We start from the raw sequence: 19808 nt of genomic DNA on the forward strand, positions 1-19808 counted from the left end.
TTTGTAATGGTATTGATTCAAGGCAACCCATTCTGATAGCTCAACTCACAGAAATCTGATAGGAAACCCATAACATTATTATAACGCTTTCCTTTTAAGGATCTTGTTCTAGTAAGGTTCATATAGCCAGTCATGCCCACAGTCATCCCAGGCAGTAAGAAATATGAAGTACATGGGTGATACATATTATGGGATGTAATTGTTGATGTTAGCATAATGGCAAATGCCTGGTGAAGAACTCTCTGGAAGTCAAAAGCTTGCATACAAATCCTAACCAAAGAAACCTGGATTCAATTAAAGCTCAGTGCTACAATCACTTAGCTTGGTACCAAACAGAATGTAGTTTCTGTTCTCCCCATCTGCCCTGTGCCCTCCTATTTTACTCGCTCTAGAACTCCTGCAAACCCCAGGAATCCATACTGAATCAATGATGCCTGAGGAGGAAGGGGTACACTCCACTGAAAGCCAAAGTAAATGTTAAGTTCTACAGTTCATCCAGGCCCCTGGCAAACCAGCCATGAAATTCATCAGAAATTCTTTGCTTTGCCAGTGCTGACACCAAAACCCTATAGAATCAATTGATTCTTACATGTGGACAAATGCAACTGGATGCACCCAAATAATGAAAAATAGTTCATGCCATGTTTTATCTTAACTTCAGCAAATGCTGCAAATACACCAAAATTCTTACTGATGGCTTCTTGTAGCTCTTGAGTCAGTGGGCTCAGATTACCTGCATTCACAGATTTGCAAGTATATCCTCCATATGCAGAAAAATCCCTGATTAGAACTGGTATTTTTTCTTTTCTATTTGCATTCTCAATGTGTAGAAAAATACGTCCAAATTCTGGTGCCACATTACTCAAGAGCCTTTGCTGATATCTCCCATTCAGCCTGGGAGTGGGAGCACACAGAACTGGCTGGAGGATCTCAGCAGTGGTTCTGGACTGCACTCAGGGAGGGACTCCATTGAGATTAATACTGCGTCGAATTTTTTGGTCCATTTATTTTCAATAGGGGCATTCATTAGGGGCAGGGGCAAAAAGAAAATGCACCCAGAAATTGTGGGAAGGGGTGAGAATTTCATATACATTTCTCAGTGTGGAGGACTTCAGTGCTTACCTTACTGCTTCACACCTAGGGGGCTTTTCAGAAAGCTCAAGCCACTGGAGAGGCTGCAAGGACAGAATGGGATAAAAATGGTAAAAGAAAGAGAGCACACATGACCATCACCCTCAGCAACCTCCTTACAGTAAGTAAGCTCTGAAGCCCAACACACTGATAAATTTCTCAAAATTCTCACCCCTTCCCACACTTTTCAGGTGCAGCTTCTTTTCTTCTCTCCCTGCAGCAAATGGTCAAAAATAAATAGATTGAACAATTCAGCACAGTGCTGTTTCAGACTTCTTCATATTTGTTTAGTTGTCAGAGGCCTAGCCAAATAATACACAAGTATAGCTGCCTATAAGGAGGAATATTTGATGTCTTATGAGTTAAACTAGAAAGTATGTTTAGGCAGAAAGTCTGTAACTACTCAGTATTCTAGATCTTCTATAAAAAATGTTATATGCATCCATGACTTCAGTCCCACATCTCCTTTATAAAACCAAGATGGGTAGGATTCGTGGAAGAGTGGCTGACAATAGAAGATACGAAATCAGGATGTTGCTTTGCTCCCATCTGCCTCATCCCACTTCCAATACCGTCATCAATCTGACAAGGTCCCATCTCAGCAGGGTGCAGATAGATGGATGTTTCTGTCTTCCTGTGACATCCAATATCCAATTCCTCAATTTCTTTGATATTCATCAAATGTTTGTCCATTCCTGCTGGCCACTGACAGGCTGGCAATTTCATCCAGCTACATAGTTTCAGAAGATACTTTCTTCTAACTCTTCACAATATTGGACAAGAAGATGAGGCAATGCTAAGTTATGTGGGAGGCAGCATGGTTTAGTGGATCAAGTGTTTGCTGAGCTTGGACAGGGGAGACCTGGGTTTGTTGGGCTCTTGAACTGGGGAGATTCAGGTTCAAACCTCTACTCAGCTATGAAGTGGCTTGTGAGGTGGCTCTGTACAAGTCTCTCTCTCTCTCTCTCTCTCTCTCTCTCTCTGCCTAATCTCTCCCTAATGAACATAATCTCAGCTCAACCCAGTCATCCTAATCTCAATATAAACTCTTTTTTTCTTAACGTGATCTCTCTCAACCTGTTTTCTCTCTAATCTCTTTCTGTCTCAGCCTAATCTTCTTCCTAGCATTTTTCTGAGGTTAATTGGGATAACGTCATATATGCCCCCTTGGAAGAGGTGCAGAATACAAATGTGATGCATACAGTTATTGACCTGGTTCACATGATCACCACAGCGCAACATGGTTTATTTAAGCTATGGTGGGCTGCGGCGCATGCCAGTGCATGCCAGGCTGGTTATGCATATTCAAGCCATGGCTGCAGCTTGTCATGTTATCCGAACCTGGGCAGTGTGAGTTGGGTGAAGGTTAAACAGCCCTCGCATAACCCTAAAACAGGCCATGGGTTATGTGAAGGTTGTTTAACCCTCGCACAACCCACGTCGCCTGGGTTCAGATGACACGACAAGCCATGGCTGCAGCAGCTTGAATATTCAAAGTGGCCACCTACATGCACCAGTACCTGCTGCAACCCACCATGGTTTAAATAAGCCATGCTGGCTTATTTGATCATGTGAACCAGCCCATTGTCTGAAGGGGTAGCAGGGTGAAGCAACAATGCAGAGATTTTGAGAGCTGGCTTCTTTCAAGTTATGCAAAATTGCCAAACAATCTATTGGATAAGAGAAGAGCCATATCGGAATAAGAAAAATACAAAGCCTTCTGTTTCCTAGTATTCATGTCTCATCGCCACCACCACAACAAAGGAAGATAAAAGATGCTTGCAGCTGAAAGAACCTGACTAATCAAATCCAGAAGGAGCAGGTCTACTCACTGTTTGTGTAGGACAGCCTTTCCCAACCTGGTACCCTCCAGATGTTTTGGACTTCAGTTCTCATCAGCCCCAACTAGCATGGCCAAGTGTCAGGAATCCTGGAAGTTATAGCCCCAAACATCTGGAGGGCACCAGGTTGGGGAAGACTGATGTAGAGCTGTATATCTCAACACCAAATTGGGTAATATTCCCTGCTAGGGCTGTGAATGGTTTCAGCATGTGTAAGATCATAGTAACTAAAGCAGAGAGAGAGAGAGAGAGAGAGAGAGAATGGCAGGCAGGCTCAGGTTTACATGACTCTTCTGAACTAGTCACTATTTCACATCCAAATGGAAAATGATGGGATGGAGTAATTTTTTTTCTTCCCAGAAGCTCTTTTGGCAAGTGTGATCTTATCAAAGTTTCATGCTTTTCATTTTCTGTGAGCTGTTGCGCCCCAACCTGCTCCCTCCACTCCTTGCTGGTGGAGGAACTTTCGGTTTTCCTTGTACTGATCGATTGCATTCATTTGGCCCAGCTGGGTCAGCCCTCACACTCAGAGTTTGTAGAACAGATAGCAATTTTCTTAATCAATAGGATCTAGAAAAGAAGGGAGAACGTTTCAGCTCCCAGACCCAGTCACCCACTTCAGATCTGATGTACCATGAACACCTAGCTCTGGTCACCTGGAGCGCAATTTGTTAGGGTAAAATAGCCCTACATTTGTGAGTGTTGCAAGTTATGACAAGACACGTGTGCACAAAGGGGTGAATTAATCTTGCAGAAATGGTTCCAGTGCAGGGGAATTGTAAATGGGGTGAGTGCACATGCCCAAACTGCCATCTAGCCCAAATGCATGGGCACACAAGCTCTTTTCAGGCACTTAATTGTGCGTACAATGAATGTCCATATGGGGGTGGCATCGTAACGAGAGGTTCTGCCCCTGACTTACATGCGACCATTGTACTGTCTGGTAGGACTTCCAGGTATATAACCCTATGCACAGAGATCTCTTCTCCACACATTCAGGCATCTTGCTTTTTCAGGGTTCCTGAATGCAGAGCAGACAATACAATGATCACCTTTAAGTCAGGATTCTTTTCAGAAAGTACAATGAAGAATGAACTGTACATACAAATAAAATGTCTGAAAGGGTTGCTGACCGGGAGCTGAATGTGACTGTTCAGTAGCAAATAATGCCCCAGCTAACTACAAAAAGAAGATTCTCTTCAATAAATAGCTAATGACTTATTTATTTAGGATATTTATATCCTGTTTTGCCTCCAAGGAGCTCAAAACGGCATACATGATACATACATACTTTATCCTCACAGCACCCTAATAGATAGTGAGTGAGTCTCATCCAGTGAGTCTCATGGCTGAGTGGGGACTTGAACCTGAGATTCCCCAGTCCTGTATGGAAGGTTTTCTAGTCCGGAGTAGGGATGTCGGAGGGATCTGTTTGGGGCGGGGGGGGGGGGAGCCCAACAAGTTTTTGTCATCTTAGCCCCCTGGACTTCAGCCTGATTTCTGCTAACTGTCCCGACTCAGTCTGCAGCAAGTCAGGCCAATTAGCAGACTTTTAGTGTTTTTTTTTTTTATTTGCAGAAACTACAGCTGTAATTTGCACAAATTATACGAAGTATGGTGGCAATTTGCGCAAATTATGCAAATTTCTGCTGCAATTACTATGTGCGCAGATTTCAGCTGCAATTGCTATGTGTGCAAATTTCAGCTGATACCAAACCCCAAAAAGAGGGGAAAGTCCCAGAGTTCATGGAAAACCCATGGCTCAGCTCACAAATGCAAGTTGAGTCAAGCAGGCAGTGGAAATCCATCAAGCCAGATTTCCAAGTGAGAGACATCCCTCATTAGGGATGTCAGAGAATTCCGCCATGGATCTTGGTGAGGCCGAATGCCAGTGCATACGGCCCCCCGAACTCCGTGGCGGAATGGCCTGCCACTCCCCCACCCCCCGCAGATCCCCCCCGGGACAAGACTCACCTGGGGCAGATCTTCCGGGTGGCAGCGGCAGCCGCTGCGGCTGCGGCTGCAGCTGCGGCGGCGGCTGCGGCGGCAGCGGCCGGTCTTCTGACCGGCTGCTGCCGCCGCCATTTCCAGGCTTGTGTAAAAAAAAAAAAAAGATGTGATAGGCTATGTAAAGATTTACGTAGCCTATCATGGCTAGGTTTAAAAAAAAAAAAAAAGACGTGATAGGCTACGAAATCTTTACGTAGCCTATCATGGTTGGGTGGGTTAAAAAAAAAACCACCGCGTACGCAAATGGCGGTGGCTACGGCCGCTGCCATTTGCGTTCCTTCTTTTTACCGTCTTAATCTACGTAAATATTTACGTAGACTATGATGGCGAAAATAAAGGGGAACGCAAATAGCGTAGTGGGTGCTATTTGCGTCCCCTTTTGATTCACCGTTTTAGCCTACGTAAAGTTTTACGTAGGCTAAAACGGGGAATCAAAAAGGGACGCAAATAGCACCCACTACACTATTTGTGTTCCCCTTTATTTTCGCCGTCATAGTCTACATAAGTATTTACGTAGATTAAGATGGTAAAAAGAAGGAATGCAAATGGCGGCGGCCATAGCCGCCACCATTTGCGTATGTGGGTTTTTTGTTTGTTTGTTTTTTACCCAGAGCTCTCTGTGGACGGAAATCTGGCTGTGGACGGCTCTGGCCTGGCCAGGCCGGGCCTGGCCGGCTGCTCCGCGGAGCTGCCGCAGAGCACAGCCGGCCATTCGAGGATCCCGGGGGGAGGAACGGAGCGCCTCCCCCCCTGGCCAGGATTCCGGGGGGAGGGACGGAACGCCTCCCCCCCACCATCACCATAATCCACGAAAGGTAAGTCACTTTCGTACATCCCTATCCCTCATCCAGTGTCCCTGCTAGAAATGGAACCAAAAGCTGCAGGTTGAGCTGGAGCATGAAATACAGCAGGCAGAAAATGCTGCTCTGTTGATCAGGCAAGAGCAGAAGCGCAGGAGCCTGATGCTTACACAAGGCTTGGACAATCCAGAGGCTTCATACTGCCTGCTAATGTCAGGAGCTGATGTTGCACTCTCATATGTTCTACTGTGTCTGGAGAAGGCTCTAAGACCTGAGCATCCTCATTTCTAGGTAGCTCAGTAGGCTTCTCACAAACTACATTTAGGAGGTAAACCTATTTTTCTGGATTGTATCACTTCAGGCTGGAAGTGTGTGTCTCCCATAGAAGGGCCACTATAACTTAAATAGAAATACAATACATGACACCACAGAGAGGAAGACAGTGACCTGTTTGCCTGCCAGGTGTTGTTGATGGGCAACTTCAAGGCCCCTGCTGCTCTCCCTTCTAATAGTTCTCAACCTCAAAATTGGTCTGGGACAGGGCAGTCTTTCAAATTGCAGATGCTTTCAAATAGAGGACTGTCCTTTTTAAAGGAGGACACAGGGCCATGATAGTCTTCCATGAAGAACTAGCAATTATCTCCAAAGCAGAAGAAGAAGGAGCAAAATCAAACTAAGGGACTTGAGTGCCAGGAATCAGAGGCATGCCTTGCAATAATAGATATTTCATAATGAGAGTTCTGCTTGGACTCCCACCTTCTTAGGGTGCAATCCTATTCATGTTTAGCCCCCCCACAAAAAAGTCCTGCAACTCCCAGCATTCCCCAGTCAGCATGAGAAAAGCTGGGAGTTGTAGGTAGGGATGTGTGAATCAGCAAAACTCAAACCACCAAAGCTCTCCAAATCCCAACTCAAAGCTCATTCCACTGGAGTCCATATCAGATTGTGAGCGCTGGGTTTGTTTGTTTTTTCGCATGAAAAACCATGTTTATTTTTGTGCATATTTTTCTAAATGTACACATCAATTGTGTGCACTTAGGGATGTTGTGGGTGCTCGAGGGGGGTGGAGTCTGTCGGTGTCCCCTCACTCATCCTTCTGGACCACACCTGCTGAGCTGCCAGCTCTGCTCACCGAACTGTGCAAGCCCTCAGCACTTACTGATGCCATCCATGAACACCCGGCACTGTCCACGAGCACCTGGGGCCAATGACGAGCACCCTGCACCATCAGTCCCTCAGTGAGTCACCATTTAATGAAAAAAATGGCAACTCATTCTTTTCCATAAATTTAATCTTGTGCAAATGGCAGTCGTAAAAGAGCAATTTCTACAACATCACAGGCATAAATGGACAATTATTCCTGTAATGTTGCATAGATGACCCCCCCCAGGCCACCATTTGTATACAATTAGATTTACAGAAAAGAACGAGTCGCCATTTTTTTAGTAAAATGGTGACTTGCTGAGGGAGCAAACAGCTGCCAGACCCACTCATTGGGCATACAGCTGCTTGGTGATCAGGTCTGGGTGAGTGTGAGGACTCATGAGTGGGTCCGGGAGGGCACATGGGGCAGCAACTCAGCAAATGCTCAGAGAACCTGGATGGAGATGAGTCCGTCCATCCCTATTTGCATTTTTAAAATGTACGCAAACTTCTCCCATTGGGTAAAGCATATTTTTTCATGCACATTTTTCAAATGCACACATGCTGCCAAACACGCTTTTGGGGGGGTCTGTGAATCACATTGCAAGCTTGAAAATGTATGGACTTCAACCACAGATTGTGTCTGAATTCAGTCTGGAAGGTGTGAACTGGGTAAAATCCTGATTAAGAAATGAACAGAAATGAATCCCTAGTTGTAGGACTTCTTTCTGTCTAAACATGCACAGGATTGCACCTTTAAACTCTGTTTTCATATGAAGGAGGGAAAGGTCCTTACCTCTCTGTGGAATTTTTATAGTTGTTGAAGATTCAATGCAAACTTGTTTTCCATTTGTTGCAAATTTACCTAGTCATCCCTTCTGAGCAGTCTAAGTGCTATAGAATACCTGGGGAAATGTACTATATCTCCCAAACAGAGCATTCATTATCCTTATCATAATTGCAGTATGACTGTGATTGTGTGAGTGTCACTTTGTGGCTATGGTTTCTGATGTCATTGGTGATGGAGAGCAATATAAACCTCCACCTAGTTCAATCAGATCCCATTGCTGACATGTTTCCTGAAACACTGTTATTTTTGTAGCTTTGGGTTGTTGCTTATAATGCTGTTAGGATGCCTCTGCCCCTGCCACTGCCACCACCATCACCACCACCACCCCCACACACACCAACTCAATATTTTTTTCAAGGTTTTATGCTGGGAGTAATGTTGTTAGTATCAGATTAGTAATAGTAATAAGTATCTTCTCTCCAATCCCAATAGCATCAGAGTGCAATCCAGATGCCTGTACTAGTGGTGTTGCCAAGAGTTGTATTTCAAATATACAAGTCTCAGAGAGTCATAATGCTTGCCTCAAATAAGAGGTAAGCTCCTGTTTTTCTCTGGCTTGGATCTTAATCCATCCAAGCCACAGAAACATCTCCCTCTTCCACTCCTTCCACCCAGCCTGCCCTCAAACCTCCCTCCCATCCTTCCACTGATACCTTCAACCCCCCTTCCCTCCTTCACATCCTGTAAGCTGTGCCTCCAGCAGTGTAAGGAATCTGTAGCAAGCCCATTCTCCCACTTCCCTTCCCTGTGCCAGGCCAGGGTGAAGTAGCCCTTGGAAAATGTAGTTTCCTCCAGGGCTATTCACACTGCAGGGATCAGGAGGGAAGGGCCAGGGTGAGATCTCCCTCCCTTCATGCCCTCTCCCAGCAGCTTGCTACAGCAGCCACAGGACCACCACCATTCCAGCCTGATAAGAGTGTTGGGAATGAAGATGCTAAGAGGATTGGTGGGAAGAAGGCAGCTAGGTAAGTGGGTCAGGCAAACTTAGCTTAGAAATAAGACAAGTTTAGAAATAAGCTCAGCGACTCCTTTTTTCTTTCAAAGGTAGCTCAGCTTATTTCCAAGCCAATGTGATATAAGCAAGGGAATTTCACCCATCACTAGTGTGTACCTTGTGGCTGAAGGCTGAAATTCTATCTCTGGGAGGGCATGCCAGGGAGCATGGGATGGAGAAGATCACCACTTCAAGCCTCCTGCTTATGGGCATAGAAACCTCCAGGGCTGTTGCTGTTCTGCCATTGGTGATCCAATGGTGGTAATGACAGAAAGGGGCATTTTGGGGTGGGGGTGTCATGGCAGATTGCGGGAGACTTTGAATCTACTTGATCCAAAGCACACCAATTCCCCCAATACACCCCTGGAAGGGGGGAAGTGCAACACACCTGGAGCTGATGTGCTTAATTCCCACCACCACCTTTTACTGTAGTGATGTGAGACCAGCAGAGCTCTGGATTTGGTGGTTCATCCAGCATCGATTCTCCCTCCACCATCCTTGTTGGATTGCTCTGTAAACCTGTCTTGGCTCAAATGAAATTTTTTGTTAGAAGAACAGTCAATCAAAAATGTGCCCAAGATTGGGATGGGGAAGGGAGGCTGGGCACTAGATAATGATTAAATCCCTGGAACGTTTCGATTTTGACTCCATGCTTCACTCCTTCACCAACTCCCCCAATTGATTTCCCTTTCCCATATGTTCATCCTGCCTTGCATTCTGTTCCCCATTCTTGTAATGTTCTCCTCTTCTTGCCCCTCTGCAGTGTGTTCCATTCCTGCCATATAAACTCCTCATGGGAAAACCCCTTGCTCCATTACTTTCAAAGGATTGCTCATTCGGGAATCTCACAGCCCAAAAGATCCAATAGGTTTTCCTTCAGAACACTGCAATTAATAAATCCACACCACTGCTCTGCAATGTCCCTCAGTTTTGGCACATTGATGGCCCCCAAAATTCATTCAGCGACCGATGTGCCATCAGCAACATCTCTGCCCCAGCTGCACACAGCTACAAGTCCCTTTGTAGCACCCCCTTTATGCAGAAGTTAGTCAACAGTCAGTTCTCGCTATAGTGCACCCACTAAAGAACACAAGGACTGTCCAGGTTGCCCATTTCCTGTCATCAGACAAATAGCAAATGCACAGAGGCAGAGTGCTCCTATACATCATTTAGACAGCCAGCAACATTTGATGTTCCTAGGGCACCATCTCCCACAAGGTTCCTGAAGAAATTACTGCTTCTTGGAGTAATACTGACACACCTCATGCTTCCTTCTCAGCTCTCCCATCAGGCTGCCTGGTCCTTCCCAAGACAGCCACACAATGCTGCCTCTTGCCTATTACCCCCAAACCAGTTCTGTCTTCTTGCTAGGCTCTTTGTGAACCTCCCCTCTCCCCATCCCAGTGCACTACTTCTTCCAAACTATAAACCAAGTACAACAGCAGTGTCCCCTTCCTGCAACTCCCCCCCCCAAAAAAAAACCCCAGTGATGTTGCTCCTGAGATAGCCTGGAACAGAGGTAACCCTATCAGAGTAAAATTGTAAGGAGCAGGGAGGAGGCCATGGGAGACAACTGAGATAGCCCTGTGGGAAAACCTATGGAGAAAAGTTGACCCCACCACATTGCCCTAAACTCTTGACAAATCAGTCTCTCTGCAAGACTCAGTTCTGGCTTCTCTCACTTTCCCAGTATGTCTGGGACAGGCTGTGCACTCCTGTCACATATGGAGCATATAGTGTGTAGGGCAACACACTCACATCTTCAAAACAGTCCAGCCGAGGAGGTGCTACTAAAGTGGGCAAAAGATGATGATTTAACTCAAAATACTTGAGTTAAATCATCATCATTACCATCACCATCATCATCTTCATGCTCCCCCTACTTTTCAACCAGCTTACTCGTTCTATGCATTTGTATTAAAACCAGTTGCTGAATATTGAACGCCATAATCAGTACTCTGATTATTGCAGAGATGTACAGAGCTGCTATTTCTATACAAAGAAAGAAAGTTCCCCAAATACTGTAGCATCTGTTAGGGACAAGTGGGACATAGTGAAGCTGGTGCTGTCAGTGGCTGGAGATGTCAATGGTTGGTGAGGGGAGTGTCTTTGATGCTATTCTACAGCCCTCCTGCCCCCACAACCTTCCAGCTGCTGGTAGCTGCTAGTTTTTGGACCCTATGATGTCCCTCCCTGCCGAATCCCATGGTATCCTTCAGAGAAGCATGCCCCAGTAAAAACAGACCAGGCAGCAGAGAAAATATAAATACTAGCAATGTAATATATGTAAATGTACAATATAAAATATAAATTAGATTGCTCCTGCTGCTGAACAAGTGACTTGCTGGCACTAGGAAAAATCATGAACCAGACTTTCAAGGGATGACTCTGTCCCAGGATACTGACTTTATCAGTTCACATTTTCCCACATCTAGCCAGAGCCCAGCACACACTGGTTGAAGTGATTCCAGTTCTGGAGGGGCTATAATTCCATTCAGGGTTTTATTTACCACCAGCCAAAACTCTAACAGTTCTATCCAAGGTGTTGCTGAACACTTTCTGGGGATAGGGCTCAGCACCTTGGTAGTATCTTTCAGCACCTTGGATAGCACTGTTAGAGTTTTGGCTGGTGGGAACTAAAACCCTGGATGGGATCACAGCCCCTCCGGGAATGGAGTCACCAGCTGCCACTGGGCTGGAGGGGTAATGAGGCTTTTCAGTAGATCTGGCTGAAGCCATGTCTAACTCTTAAGCACATGCCTGGCTTTTTGTGTTTAGAGCCCTCCTCTCCAGCTGGCTCTTCCAGGCTCCCCTATTCAATAGCATCTCCCCCATTAGTACAGGATGGAGAAAGCTTTGTTTCATATATCACATTCCAGTCATTCTTACCCAGACCTTGGCATCCTTCTAGCAACTGTATCCATCCTAGTGAAGCTTGACCTTTGTGCTGCCTCTATGAGGCCTTGGCATATTTGCTGCAGTGAGAACCCCCTGTGGGAAGGATGTCAGGCTTTGTGCCATTGGGGGTCCAATTGGACCTGGCATTTCCATTAACGCCCCCCTCCCCTTGACTCCAATCTCATTTTGTGACTTCCTTTGCCAGGTCCAACCCTTTCCAGTGGCTAAGATCCCTGTGTGGAAATTCTACCTCAGTTGCTGGAGAGACATATCCCAAACACAGCTGCTTTTCCAGTGGCATGTTCACCATTAAGAAACGGGTGGTGGGATTGCAAGGTTACTGGCAATCATTAAGGAAATTAGAGGGTATTATGCTGTCTTTAAGGGACTCAGAGATGTATGAAGTGGGGGGGGGATACTTCAGATATACCAAAGTGCATCGTTTCAGGGAAGAGTAGATTAATGGGGGGATGCCACTAGTATTGTTGTTCAGTCGTTCAGTCGTGCCCGACTGAACCACTAGTATAGAACTGGACAAATTAGCAACAGGAGCCCATATAAAACACTGGGGTGTGTGTGTGTGTGTGTGTGAGAGAGAGAGAGAGAGAGAGAGAGAGAGAGAGAGAGAGATGTTCTACTTTTAGACCCTGCCTCAATGGACATACACGTGCATACACACAAACACACACACACACACACACCTTTAGATGGCCGTGTGTATTACTTTACTTGTGAAGCACACAACTTACTGTTTTCCCCCAGCCCCACTACCACCTTCATTCCATGCTTTGCAACTGCTTCTATATTCCTGATACATTAGAGCAACACACAAAACCTGTTTGCCAATCATGATTAAAAAAAGAAAAAAATTATCTGAGCATGTGGAGTTTTTCATTTTCTCACATCAATCATACACGATCTTGACTACAGAAATAAAATGGAGTTTGCTTCTGCCTTGCCCCACCCAGCCCCAGATGCAAAACTCATTTACTTCAGCATCATTTTGTTGTATAAAAGAATGACATATTATTAAGAGAGAGAGAGAGCATCTACAAACATGTACATGCCTGGCTCGCCCCTCACTATAAAATACTTTTTAAAAATAAGAAGCAAGAAAGGTAGTGGAAGCTCATGGATCTGATGTCAGTGAGGTGATGAATCCACTCTGGGTTTCAGTCAGAACAAGCCAGAACTCTAAAGGAGCTATCCAAGGTGCTGGGCCTATTTTGGGGATAGGGTCCAGCACCTTGGATAGCTCCTTTAAAGGTCTGTCTGGTTCTGACTGCAACCCAGGGTGGATTCACTAGGGATATCACAAGCACCTGACTTAGTCCAGAAGGCCAGTGAAATCCCACATGCCTGGCCCCCGCTCACCAAATTCCAGGGCACTGATGGGCCTGGCCAACAAGTGCCCTGGAGCTCAGCAAGCAACCAGGAACAGCTAGGACTTGGCTGGAGGAAGAGGAGGTGGCGCCCCGTCCACTAGCCATCTCCCGCTTGTGAGGAAGAGACAGCTAGCAGCTGAGGTGTGCTGGGATGTGCCCCATGCCTCCTCCTGCTGTTGACCAGGCAGGAGGAAGAGGCGATGACACCCCGTCGCAGGCACCTTCCCGGATGCTCCCCACAGACACCCTGGTCCCATCCAGCCAGCACCAGCCATTTTGCTGCCTTGGGGTTTTTTTTACGAAAAAAGGGAGCTAAAAGAAACTGTGTATATGTAAATGTATGCATTTTTTAAGTTCTCTTTTTCCGTTAAAAAAAAAAAAGCGGCAAAATGGCAGGCGCTCGCCAGGTGGGTCCGGCATGAGCGCGGGCAACTCACTGAGCTCCTGAGGGCTTGAGTGCAGGTCCAGTGGTGGGCAAGCAGGGGCGGTGCTTCAGTGGGTACCCAGAGAACCCAGGCAGGGGTGAGTTCAAACACCCCTAGGATTCACTGCCCCACTGACATCGAAGTCACCAGCCTCCACTGGGGAAAGGATGCTGCAGTAACCAGGGCCAGCCCAAGATGGCCTCTTTGCTGCTGCCTTCATCATCTGCCACTCTCTGGGTGGTCACTGGAGGCGGGGGCTTCAAGTTCCTGGAGTTTATCTCCAAGTTCCAGCCCTAGCTGTACCACTGAGAGAGAGAGTGTTTCTGGGGTGCAATGATTCCTAAACTGCGGTAGTCCCACTCTTGATTCAGAAACCCTTGATTCCCTTTCCTATAAGGTATGATCAAAACCCTGGGACCTCTTTCTGCCTGCATCCCCCCCTGTGGTGTGTGTTGTGAAGGTTGCCACTGCTATAAATCTGCTTTACAGAAATGTAAACTGCACAATGGGAGCCTTGGCTGAGGCCAACTGAGTGGGTGCAGGGAGAAGATGGAACTCAGTCACCTAGGGAAGTTGTTACCCTGCAAGACTTCAAAACCCCTGCTGAGGTAAGAGGATTTTGAAATGCTGGTAGAAGGAGAAGGGGTAGGCCATGCATTAACCCCCAGGAATGAGGAGTTGTGCTAAAATTGTGCTGGACAAGTTGTGGTTCCATATATATACGTGTGTGTGTGTGTGTGTATGTATGTGTGTGTGTGCGCGTGTGTGTGTGTGTGTGTGTTTATATATATATATATATATATATATATATATATATATATATATCAAACAGGAAGCTGTTATGTTGCACCTTTGTGTACAGTCATCCAGGAGACAAAAAGACCACCTGGGGTTAGAACGTAATTAAAATGCTAATAAACCTGACTCAGAGAGAAAAGCTTTTCTCTTAGCTCTCACCTAGGGAATGCATGCATGTAGTACTGTACCCTTTTGAAATGATAACAAGATGCAGTGACTGTAAACAGGGGCAAATGAAAGGAACCTTTCAAAATGCTGGACCATTTCAGGAAGAAGGGGGGATGACAGTATTTGTTATTCACCACTGCAAAACATTGTGTCTCAGTGGCAAAGCCATCATGTATGGAGGGTGACATTGAGCCTCAACCACTGGTAACAGATGTGACAGGAAAGTCCACAAAGAACAGGGGGTGTGGTTGAAGAAAGGAGGAGAGTGATGTCCCCAGGACTATACAACGAGGCAATCAAATGCAGAGATCCAAGGCCAGTGGAGTTCCCAGGAGACCTTGGATCTGACCTCTAATGTTTTGTGCACTGGCCTATCATTGAAAATAGTGTGAACTGGAAGCCTTTGTTCATACAGAAATTACATAGGCTGGATCCAGATGCAGTCATACTTTGAGAAGACCCATTGAAATCAAGGGACGTAACTTAGTCACAATTAATTTAAGTCCCCTTGATTTCAACAGGTCTGCTCTAAATATGACTAAGTCTAGATCCAGCTCCATAGAATTCCCATGGCACTTATCTGGATCTGACCAAAGGGTTGACTGCTCTTTCTGGCAGGCTCCTTGTCTTTGACAGCTATACAGATGACATATACAATATGTTCCTCTCTAAGCTATTTTATCCTGATGTTTGTTGCTTTTTAGAATGGTTGCTGCTGTTGCTGCTTTTACCATTTTTATTAACACATTATTTTCAATTATGTGAGTTTTAGTGCTGTATGCCACCTTGGAAGGGCTCCTGCCTTGAAAGTGGGCAAGAAATATTTTGAAAAAATAGCTGTACCTATTGAATATGATGGGTGAGAATTTTGTTTCAGTTTGTTTTCGCTAAGAATTCATCAAAATTTGCACATTTCTTCATATACAGAACAGAAAGAACTTGAGATTTAAAACAATTAGGAATGTGGGACAAACTGTATAGCATCGTTTTGCATATATGGAGTTCCCCTTTGGTAAATTGGGTGACTAACTTTAATAGACCATTACTCTACCATTTATCTTAGCTTAGTCCCTAGTTTATAAAATTCAAATGTTCAGGGTAAAGACAAAAAGGTTGCAAAACACTTGGCACACTAGCACCCTGATCCAAAGATTCTTATGGATACAGGAACTCTAAAAGTGCCTACTTGCACAGGCTCCTCTGTTGCTTTATGCATGCTGATCTACCCCATTAGAATGAAACAGCTCCTATCCATGCTGGAGCTTCATGTGTACATTAGGGAAGTGTGAACCCCCTGACATCTGGTCTGGGCTGATAGTCTGCCACGGGGAAATCTAAGCCACTTGGGACTCACCAGATTTCCCCGGGGCCCTGGCTCATCCTCTGGATTTTGCAGGGCATTTCTCCATCTTAAAAAAAGGCAAGATGCGCCAATCGTGGCTGCAATTGGCATATCTTGGGCAAATTACAGCCGTAATTTCCATATCATTTGTAGCCATAAAGCACTTACTTCTACGTAAATTGTGGCTGTCAAGCACTTACTTATATGTCCATTGTGGCTAGAAATCACTCTATGGCCACAATTTATGCAGAAGCACTTTACGGCCACAATTTACACAATAGAAGGAACTGTTTTAAGGCTGCAAATGGTGTACAATACAGACATTAAGGCTGTAATTTGCCCAAGATACGCTAATTGCAGCTGCAATTAGCATCTGTTGCCTTTTTTAAAGCCAGAAAACCACCCTGCACAAAATCCATGGGACGGGCGGGTAAGGGGAGCTGGTCTGCTGTGGACTCCGCAGGTCAGATGCTTGGCAATTGGACCTTATTGGAGTCCACAGCGGATTTCTGCAGTATCTCTAGTGTACGTACAGAAGCACACATAAGGCTCAAGGCCAAGATGCTGATAAATAAGTAAAGTATTTATACTGTAATATTCTGTGAATGCCCACAGCATTTACTTTTGTAAGGCTACAGTTCCTTAGTCCTTCAATCAGACACCAACATCAAGCAAGAAACGACAACTACTGAGTGCAAAACCATGGTTTTTATTAGAAATATTCTGGTATAAAAATGGTCATGCTCTACACATTGTCATCGAATAATTCATAAACATCCAGGCACTGAACTTTTGATATATTTTTTTTGTTTTTTATCATTTTTGATTGGTCAGTACAATAAAGCAGACATATTTCAATCCATATGGTCATCACATACATTAATTTACCACCTATAGAAATCAGCACTTTGAACACAGTCTAGGTTTTGTTTTCATTTTTTGTTGCTGTTGTTGTCGATGTTTTTTTGTTTTTGAAAAAGGAATTTTTATTATTTTTGCAACACAGAGAATTTGGTAAGGAGAGAGGGGGAAGACAGAAGGGAAAGCTAGGTGGGAAAAGAGTGGAAAAGTCAGAAGACAGGAATGAAAAAATGAGGTGGAGGGAACAAAAAAAAAATGAGAGAAAGCAAGACTCTTCACGACCACAAACCATCTCACAATTTTTTGGATAAAAGGGAAATTTATTCTTTTCTTTTTTTTCTTTTTTCATTTGCCAAAATACAGGAACAAAGCCTCGCCCCCCCCCCCCGCCAACCAAAAACCAAAAAAATTGCTAAAGATCTGTCACCTTCTTTCTGCTCAGTGTGATGCCCACCCAATTGGCCTGTTCTGCTCACTCTGACAGAGGGCAAATATTTCTTGTGGGTGGGTGGGTTCGTTCTTTCTGCTGCTGTGGGTGGCCATCTTCCTGCAGAACTGCCTCCAACAGCCCAGCCATCAGCAACAGTCACCCATGATGCTGCCTTCTTGGAATCAGATTTGGTTTCACCCTCTCCCCCACCATAACGTCATCTGTGCTGAGGGGTTCAACTCCACTTTCCGGTTCGTCCCCTTCATCAGCCCTTTTCTTGTGGCCAGTTGCCACTGGCTGGGTTTAAATCGCATGGTTGCTATAACTGACGTAAGTCTGTTTGGTAGCCAGAGCTGGAAGAAGAGACAAATCACACACATACCATTAATGAAGCTTTTTCTCTCCCATTCCTTTTCCAAATATGGAACTACAGGGGTGCCGCACAAGTGAACTTAAGACTAGTGCTGTGCCAAATCCTGCCCCCCTATTTTTGGGAATTTTGTGTGTGAAAAGGGCATTGTTTTTCTGCCTCTTTAGTGGGGATAAGAAGAATTTTGATTGAAGACTTTTCTCCTTGGGGAGGGGGACAAGGTTTCTACATATCCTTTTAAGTTTGGGAGGTGGCTGAAGAATATTTTTTATTTTACTTGAAAAATGTCCCTAGCATGAGACTTTTTACAGAGAGGCTTCTCCAATACAGCAGCACTTCTTGAACTCCCATGAGACCACATGACCTCGCCCTTTCCTATAGGTATCCAGGAAGAACTCCCAGGCTGCAGAGGCTTTAAAAAGATTCCCAGGCTGATGCAAACAAGAACAAATGGGAGTTTTGGAGTTTTAGAAAAACCTCTTATCTTGCTTGCTCTATCTTGCTGCAAGGAAGAAGGGAGTTTTTCTAAAGCTCTAAAAGCCCTGTTTGTTCTTGCTTTGCAGAGCCTCTGCAGCCCTGGAGCCTTTCCTGAATGCCTGCAGGAGAAGGCAAGGTCATATGGTCTCCTGGGAGTTCAGAAAGAGCTGCCAGGCTGGAGAAGCTTCTCCCTAAAGAGCCCAGGAAAGCTGCAAGTGTGGGGGGCAGCATTTTTAAAGTAAAAAAAAAAATAAATAGAAAGAAGATCCTCACTTAAAAAGGTAAGCAAAAATCCTATCCTCTTCCCCAAGGAGAAAAGTACTCAAAATGCTCACCTCCCCAGCCTCTTTCGCCAAAATGTTAATTTCACACACATACCCCGAAATGCCGAAAATTGAAGAATTGAAATTCTCAGCACAGCACTACTTAAGTTAAGACTGCCTCTGCTAGGGATGGATGAATCTGCCAATTTCAGTTTCTCTCTGTTTTTTCATTATCCCAATCTTAAACTCGGTTCATCTTGGGAATTTCTCCAGTCTTCAGTTCAATCAGAATGTTGAGATTTTTCTAAGGTTAAAAATTATAAGTATATCTGTGCACATTTCTTCCAACACAAGCATTCTCCCTAATATACACATCTTTGCAAGAACCTTTCCTAGTACAATGCATTTTGAATATGATTTCCCCTAATATATAGCATTTCTGTCACCTTTTTCAATGGGAGAACACCATTGCAAAATTTGGAGAAGTGGAAATTTCGAAGGACAACAGAGTTTCAGTCTTCATACTGGTTTGAAAATGCCAAATCGTTCAATGAATTTCTTTCTCATCCCTGGTCTCCAACTCCTCAACTGCTGCATCCCCAACATGGCATGAATCAGGAGAGAGTGTGGCTGGCTAGACTAAATCAAATATGGGCATTCTTTCACCTCCAGGCCACTATTCCCACTCTGAAGAGTTCTGACTTACTGACCTCAGGCTGGTTTTTAGACTGTTTGGGGCATGGAGGCAACTGAACCTTCATCCTTTAAGAAGTTACCAGCTCATCTTCACACTAGCCTGGGTTGAATAGTCTTTCTCTGTACCTGGGGAGATCAGGACCGCCCCCCCCCCCCAAAAAAAAACCCACCTTCCATGAAAGTTATGAAGTCTGTCTTAGTCTTGGGGAGAATTTGCTACAGATGGAACCTAGTCTTTGGGGAGAAATCAGAGGGATTGGTAGAAATGAGCAAAGCCAATGTATATGCAAGTGAGCAACAGTGCTTGGAGAATAGGGCTCGCACTGAGCAATTCACTTCTCCCCTGGGGTGTAATATGCATTAAACTGCAAGAGATAAAGGAAGGGAGAAAAGGAAAAGAAATCATTTCCCTGGTTTTACTTTAGGCACTGGAGTCCATGATGAGTTGCTCTTAATTAAATACCCACTTCCAGATGGGAAGCTGACTCTTGCAAGATTACAGATTAACCTTCCTTATGGACATTAGAGAAGGAGAGACAGTCCCCCGATCCTTCTTGTGAAAATGAACCAGACTTTGAGCACTCAGATGGGTGGAGCAGCTTTAGTGCTGTGATGGATTCCACATATAGCCATACTCAGAAGGTGAGTGCACAAAACAGGGCCTGAAAGGTGTTTTATTGAGGCCCACAGCTTTAAGAGAGAGAGGATTTTGTTTTGGAAGAGTACAATAACAAACTTTCCAAGCCCTAGATATGCCACTGTCTCCTTACTAGGGTTGTGTGATGTTGGAAATTCTGTTCCATTTAACAGAATTTAACAGGATTTTGCAGTGTTTCCATTAAGTAGCGGAAGTAGCAGCAGACTGCAGATGAATCTTTTTCTGATTCCAGAAATATTTTGCACAAGAGGGGGGAGTTCTGCCATTT

The 19808-nt window shown here is 44.9% G+C and overlaps 1 protein-coding gene across 1 annotated transcript in view; it reads right to left on the reverse strand.

Moving 5' to 3' along the window:
- Window positions 1-16997: 16997 nt before the first annotated feature.
- GRM4 (glutamate metabotropic receptor 4) overlaps window positions 16998-19808 on the reverse strand; it is a 378281-nt gene continuing 375470 nt past the window's right edge. The window contains exon 10 of the mRNA XM_084851663.1: window positions 16998-17429. Within this exon, the coding sequence (XP_084707789.1) occupies window positions 17380-17429 (50 nt within the window). The 3' untranslated portion in view covers window positions 16998-17379. The remainder of the gene's footprint in view (window positions 17430-19808) is intronic.

The sequence above is a fragment of the Heloderma suspectum genome, chromosome 4 (assembly GCF_057233095.1).
Source record: "Heloderma suspectum isolate Gila_16-S chromosome 4, 16-S_ref, whole genome shotgun sequence".
Classification (NCBI taxonomy): Eukaryota; Metazoa; Chordata; class Lepidosauria; order Squamata; family Helodermatidae; genus Heloderma; species Heloderma suspectum.